The sequence below is a fragment of the Micrasema longulum genome, unplaced genomic scaffold (genome assembly GCF_059751315.1).
Source record: "Micrasema longulum isolate JH-2025_06_02 unplaced genomic scaffold, ASM5975131v1 h1tg000097l, whole genome shotgun sequence".
In the NCBI taxonomy this organism is placed as follows: Eukaryota; Metazoa; Arthropoda; class Insecta; order Trichoptera; family Brachycentridae; genus Micrasema; species Micrasema longulum.
Genome location: NW_028277303.1, coordinates 382,725 through 389,919, shown reverse-complemented (window position 1 = coordinate 389,919; position 7,195 = coordinate 382,725). Strand labels below are relative to the sequence as shown.

Sequence of the window (7,195 nt, the reverse complement as noted above, 5' to 3'; positions counted from 1 at the left end):
ACCATAGACATAGGGAAGATTGATTTAACCCCCTCCCGCGTTGTTCCGATAAATTGAAAAATAATCTCACAAGTCACAATTGTTTGAATTAAAAACTTGATACTTATTTTTTACAATTCTTAAAAAGAATTTGATTTTATAAGGTAATTTTTAACTCTCTATCTCATGGTACACTACTTGTTAACATATTTACTGTAGACGAGGTCTTTAATTTAATTCCTCACGTGACGTCCCGAGTATGGATGTAAAATTACGTAATTTTACCAAAAGTCTAGGTAAAAGACCGTAATTTCCGGTAATTTCCGGTAAGAAACGAATTTTAATTTTTCAAAGATATTACAAATACGAGTAGCTTTGTTTTAGGACACTTTACATGACTGGAAAAACCAGGTTTAGATCCATCGAGTGGTTGTCGAGATTTATTAGAAGTATGGGACGTTCAAGGTCATTCAGTATGTACTTTTTTATAAAAAAAGTTATTATGTTTTGAAACTTAGCAGCGAATCTTGGATACTACGATCTTTGTGAACACCATATGCTCCAACTAGGCAGCGGACATGGAATGATGATGATGATGATGATGACTTTTCATAGGTCAACTATCAAATAATTAGTAAAAAGTTAGTGCAAATACCGCTTTTCCGCTATTTTGATAAAATGTATTTGATGTTCAAACGTGTATCTTGGAAAATATTGGTCCAAAGAAAAAAAAATACTAAGATTTTAAAGTAAACTTTATTTCCTCGGACCATTGTACATTTTTTTTACAAAACCTTCAGGGACGTAATTATACACAAAAAACAGATTTTAAACACTATTTTTTCAAAATCGTGGCATGAGCGGTGGTCGTTCAAGGTCACAAACTTAAGGTTTTACTAAAAACCCTATGTTCACCGATCCTGCTAAGTTTCAAAACATAATAACCTTTTTTATTTTAAAAAAGTGAAAAAAGTACATATCGAATGACCTTGAACGTCCCATACTTATAATAAATCTCGACAACCACCCGATGGATCTAAATCTGGGTTTCCCAGTCATGTAAAGTGTCCTAAAACAAAGGTATTCGTATTTGTAATATCTTTGAAAAATAAAAATTAGTAAGTCAAATTCGTCACTTACCGAAAAATATCGTATTTTACCAAAATCTGGTAAAATTCCGGTAAAATACAGCGGTAATTTTACCGCCTTGCATCTCTAGTTCCGAGTGGAAAATGAAATATTGTTTTTTTTTTAAATCTTGTACCGTGTCGTAGAAGACTCTTGCGTTGCAGCATTTATTAACTTAGCTTTAAGCCATGAAAGTTTAAAGAAGTAAAAAGCAGTGTTAGTTTTTAAAACTGTACATTTCTTGTAATTATGAAATTGCTCAATAAGTCGAATTATAAAATGTTAGAATTAAAACCCAGTCGTTGATTTATTGAGGAGGAGATTGAGGACCAATCTGGCATAATGTTATGCCTGCTAGTAGGGCTATCTCTATGATGAACAATATTCCTTTGGACATTGACATTTCTCCCGTCTCTGAAAGAGTTTTTCGATAAGAGATTCTTTAACTATTTTAGCATATTATTTTCTGGATATCATGTGTATACTACGTGTTATTTTTAGATATACCTAATTTTACATTTTTATTTTCGTTGTTTCTATAGGAATGAATTTAGATATTCCATTTTGTAATGTAGATATACATGAATGAATAAAATTAAAATTGAAATTTAACATAAAGGCGGCCTCCGTGGTGTAGCAGTCAAGACGCTTGACTCACGCACGGAAGGTTCCAGGTTCGATTCCCGGTGAGAACACAAAAATTAAAATGTGATTTTTCTCAAGCCTGGGTGTTCTATGATGTGATTCACCACTGTAATTGGGCCTCCTGGCCTGTTGTGGTACAAAAAAAAACACATTGTTTAAACTCTGTCTGTGCTGAATGAATTGCATGTTATTTCTGCCAGTACTGAATTAGTTTTGGAAATTCAATTTTTGCCCAAAAATGCTTACCTTATAATGCAGCGGTTGGCAACCAACGGCCCACGGGCCACATGTGTCCCGCATGTGTCCCGCAAGGGGTCTCGGCAAATCGGTCTCGATTTGCAAATCAACGGAATAAGTTTGTTAAGTGATCATCATTCCCTTTCCACACTATATGGCCCATAGAACTCTGCATTGGTACACCAATCGCAGCGTATCTTGATCGTTTTTGTTACATGAAAAGATGATTAGTCTTACCCTTCAGGTGCCAGTTCAGGGACTATGAAATATTCTTGTGTGAAAACGTTTTTAAAATAAATATTACATCTCAAATATGCCAGGAATCGAACCTGAGACCTCTTGCATGGTAGACAAACGCACTAACCACTGCACCACGAGGCCGACAAAGGATAAGTGTTAAGTGATACCACTCTTAAAATGCTCTTTTAAGGAAAAAACTAACTTGGTGAATTAGAGATTGCTTTTTGAAAACAACAAGAAGTTTAAAAGATTTGCTCAGAAAGTAATTACCGTGTTTGATAGTACGTGCACTTGTGGGCAAACATCAATTTTGAGTTACCGAAAAAACTAACACTGCTCTCGGTTATTAGACTCACATTTAGACGCAATTTTACGCGCCCCTTCTTAAAAAATACAAGCAAAAAAAACTTGCAACTTAAACGCAGCCACAAAAATCTTATTGATTTTACTAAAACAATAACTCGTAAATGGATGATAAGCGTTTTATTTTTAAAACAAAAATATTTGTAGACAAATGGTGGAATATTGTAATGACAAATATATATATGGCTTTAGTGTGGCTCGCAGCAATCCCTATGTAAAAAATATTGCCCTCTGAAAAAAGGTTGGTGACCCATGAATTTTATATTAGGCAGTAAAAAAAATATAAAACGAGGAAAAACATATATGTTAAAAAAACAGAAGGTTAAAAAATATGTCTTAAATAATTTATAAATGAAATTCATGTGCATCGGAATTATTAGAGCACACATAAGAATATGTTTATGTGTCCGCGATTTCAAGATTGATAATAAAAAAATATGTACATAATTATAAAGTGCACAACTTTTATCATCATCTTTCCTTGTCCACTCTCTAGTTGGACCATGAAGATGAAGTGTCCACAAGCTTCTCTGCCAGCTGCCAACTTCTGTACATCATCCCATGTTAGGGTCAGGTTCGCATCTCGAAGTTTTGACATGAACTGCAGACGAACTGCTAGTAGTAGACTTTATACAAAAATATAATCTATTTAACGAAATAATTTCAATGTGGCAAAACTAATTATTTGTGTTTGATAAAAGTATATTTTATTTTGGCTTGCCAAGCGCGTACAGCGGGAATCTCCTACTGACATCAGGTTATCTTGAATAAACGATCAAATGAAAAGTTTACAATGGTAAAATTTAAAAGAAAAATTTATTCTCTGTAGAGAAAAAGGATCTGTGAAATGTATATTGAAAATGCATACGGAGGTTACAACGAGAGAGTAAATATTAAAATATGCTATAGCTAGGACCCACATTGGTATATTGCATGGCAACGAAAATCATCCCTGTTCGGAACTCGCACCCTAAGGGTTAAAATAAATAAGAATAATAAGTCTTTGGTATGTAGTGCTCTAAGTGCTCTATATCTATAGCATTTTTTTTTTATCTTTGAAACTGTCAAAAACCCAGAATTATTTGTATTTTTAAGCATTTTTAAGGTTATATCAGGTTATGTGTGAGGGTTAGCGCAGTTCGCTGTTTGTGTCGGCGTAATATCTCTGGGTTGAAATTTGGACCTATTCTCAAGAAGTTTAAGTTTTGTTACTATTATTATTCAGTATGTTCAAAGTCCCGGCTTTACGTATTTCTTCATTCGGGTCAAGATTTGTCAATTATGTCAGAACAATTACAACAGATCTTGCGGCTATTGATTTGGAGGACACCGTCATCCAAGAAGATAATGTGGAAAAAGAATTGGAAATAGAAAAAAAAAGAAACAAATCCCGCCTTTCAAAGGCTCATTTTAATATTATGCACGGACATATACCATATCCAGAACCGATGCATAAAATCCACCTTCGGCTAAAATATCAAAGAAAAATGTACGCAAGATTTGGATCTGCTAGTAATGTCGATCCAAGTAGGTTTGACTTTTTAGTTTATTCTCGTATTTAAAGTTACAAATCATAATGTACCCATGCCTCTAATAGTTGAGTCACCATGGACTTTATAAAAAAGTAATGGTTTTATTTTAAACAGATATTCAACATGTTCAAGATCAAACAAGATGCCCGACTTCGAGGCCACAATGTCAAGCTGGAGAAAACCAGATTCAATCTAAATCCACGGAAACATAGGGTTGTTGATGGTTGTAATTAGCTACCACAAGTGTTGGTCTCAACGTGTAGTCTATAAGTTTTTAAATGAACAAGATTTGTTTTTCGAAAGGTTATAATTCGCTCTTGTTAAAAATGTATTAATATTTAATGTTCACGCTAATAAATTGGAGTACTCGATTGTATGAATTTTGAGCTATCGCCTGTTCCATGCAAATGTTAATTTCTTGTTTAAACAGTTAGCTAAATTGATATGTTACCGTCTCTATATTTAGACCCGAAAAAGACAAAGTATTGATAGGTTTTAAAATAAATTCTTCATTATTCAAATAGTTATGACAACTTTATATGCCATCTTTAAAAAATAAAATAAAATAGAACCAGAATTCTGGACAAGTGTTTTTGACTCGATGACTACTCAGGTAAAAATCCTGTAAAAGAAAATCAGGTGGAGAAACGTCCACCTTGTAGTGTAGTATATATCTGTGAGTGTAGTGGTTGGTGTGTTCGCCTCGCCTACCATGCTTGAGGTACCTGGAAGGTTGACTTGAAATATTTGTTTTTAAAGATGGCTAACTGTGAAACTGGTGTCGCATGTTCGATTCCTCTCAGTTGCAAGAGAAAACTCCAAGAAAGGTTATTTTCTCAGTTGGTCTGGGTGTTGTGGCATATTTTCATAACCTCCTTCCATATCCCCTTGTTGACGAGCCTCTAAAATAGAGGCTTAGCAATGCAGTGCCCTACGCACCACAGAGTGTGGATAAGGGTTTAATGATGATGATTTCTTTCTTCTCTGTATTATTATTAATTTAGCTTATTTGTTTATTAGGACTCTGCTGGATGGAAAAGCGTGAATTTAAGAATGCGGTGGAATATGAGAGCATTCTTGAAGATAAGACCATTCCAGAAATGATGGAGATGGCGCGTAACAAACGAGAGGAAGAAAAAAGAAAAATAGCACAGAGAGAAGCCGAGCTTGATAGCAAAGTGGCCAAAATTTCTAGTTGGAAAGAAAATCTGGAAAAGAGGACAGAAAAGAGTTTGGCTATAGCTAATGCAGCTAAGGTATGTAAATTATGTACATTTCATAGCCGACAGTATTGTAGTTTAAATACTCTCTTATGAATAATTCTAGTTAATTAAATATTGTGGTTGCTGATAGTAGTGGATAGTAACGTAACATATTCTGTGAACTCATAATCTCATACTAGAACTATATGTATCAAAATAATTATGTTTAGAAATTAAAAGAATTACAATATGCTAGAAAAATTAGTTTCATTTCATTAACATCATACATTACTTAAATTAGTTTCATTTGACAAGATAATCTATTTGTTTACTTTCCTGAGATATTAGCCATTCGGAAGCATTTTCAATATTTATGCCAAAGATAGGCGAACTTCAAAGTAACAAGATAACAAAGATCTCATCGTTAGGTACTATGTAATGCATGTAAAAATATAAGACACAAAATGTGTTCTCATTGCTATTTCACTTCTGTTTTTTTAAGAGGTTTGAAATTATAACAGATTTAATATTTTTGTAAAAGATAATAATTCAACTTGTTTACGTAATGTGTAAAACTTCTTGAACTTTAGATTTTGTTAGCATTTTTGTACTGATAAAAAAAAATTGGTTTATTCATTTACGCTTATTGGACTTTCATGTAAATATATCACAAATAACACATTTCAAGAAAAAATATCCATACCTGCATTCAAAAATATAGTAAAGTGGTTAATACATAAGACGGCTATTTTTAATTCTATGCATAAGACATTAACAAGTTTTTTTTCTTTGGTTTTTATGCCCCAATGTCCAGAGTTCTGTGTCAATTCTTCGCACAACTTTGAATTCTTTGGGATATATCTTCCCAGTTTTCATAGATCGTTATTTGCTAATACATTGTGGGATTTACAAGGATTAGCATGCTTAGCTCCAAGACTTATATGCTCAAGTCTTCTTATACTATTATTCTATTGTTCTTGTTTGTCTTTGCTAAATGTATTTGTGTCTGTTTGTGCAGTTTCTTGTTTGTATTTTTCTTCAAGGAAATGTAATTGGCTTAGGCCGCAAATTAAATAAATAAAATGATAAGTCAACATTACTAATATAAATTTAGAGATTTCAAAAAATTAAGTGGAGAGTAATACTTTACATTCAAAGCTACTAGTTGTTTATGTTAGGGAATATAATTAAATGCACAAAAATGAAATTGCAAATGGGTTTTTTTCTAACTTCAAAATGAATTTGTTGCACAGGAAAAGAAAGAGAGACTAATTGAAGAAGTTCGAAGACACTTTGGGTTTAAAGTGGATCCAAAGGATGAACGTTTCCAGGAAATGTTAGCAGAAAAAGAAACCCAACAAAAGAAAGCAGAAAAGCAAGCCAAGAAAATAGCGAGGGAAGCTAAATTATTAGCAATTATGCAACAGAAGAATGCAGAAATTACGTCTTCTTAATCATTCACCAGTGTATTAAGTATGTAGGGATATCTTCTGATTTGTTTTTTGTTAGTACTGAATATTTATTTTAAGTTTTGTTTTAAGAAAATAAAATTTTCTCATTGATTTGTTTTTTAATATTATGTATAACATTATGTACAACAAACTAATTAAAATATCTTTATAATGCTTCATTTTCCAATGAATGACCTTTACTTTGATCGTTTTCACAAAATTCAATACCTATATGGAATGAAAAACAATGATAATTTTAGAAAATGAATTTAAAAAAAGAACATTGTCATTTAGATATCGTCGCTGCCCCGGAATATCTGTGAAATGAACTTTCTTTTTTAAAAGTATTTTTAATTTCTCATTGAGATTATACAATTTGCTTTATTATTTTTTCAAAATAAAATTACCCGAATTTCCT

The 7,195-nt window shown here is 32.5% G+C and overlaps 1 protein-coding gene across 2 annotated transcripts; it reads left to right on the top strand.

The window, feature by feature from the left end:
• The first annotated feature begins 3,368 nt into the window (after positions 1 to 3,368).
• On the top strand, positions 3,369 to 6,888 carry CRIF (growth arrest and DNA damage-inducible proteins-interacting protein CRIF). Of its 2 annotated transcripts, none has more exons than XM_088236046.1 (3): positions 3,369 to 4,119; positions 5,145 to 5,380; positions 6,580 to 6,888. In XM_088236046.1, the coding sequence occupies exons 1-3, from the start codon at positions 3,819 to 3,821 to the stop codon at positions 6,778 to 6,780; spliced, it is 738 nt and encodes a 245-aa protein (XP_088092172.1). In that variant the 5' UTR covers positions 3,369 to 3,818; the 3' UTR covers positions 6,781 to 6,888. The 2 variants fall into 2 exon arrangements, with proteins under 2 accessions (XP_088092172.1, XP_088092180.1); XM_088236054.1 differs by having other exon boundaries at positions 3,487 to 3,598.
• Positions 6,889 to 7,195: the final 307 nt, after the last annotated feature.

Coding starts and splice junctions, on each gene's coding strand:
- CRIF (XM_088236046.1), top strand. CDS start 3,819: ATGTTCAAAGTCCCGGCTTTACGTATTTCTTCATTCGGGTCAAGATTT. Junction 4,120..5,144: donor TGCTAGTAATGTCGATCCAA/GTAGGTTTGACT, acceptor TTTGTTTATTAG/GACTCTGCTGGATGGAAAAG. Junction 5,381..6,579: donor CTATAGCTAATGCAGCTAAG/GTATGTAAATTA, acceptor TTTGTTGCACAG/GAAAAGAAAGAGAGACTAAT.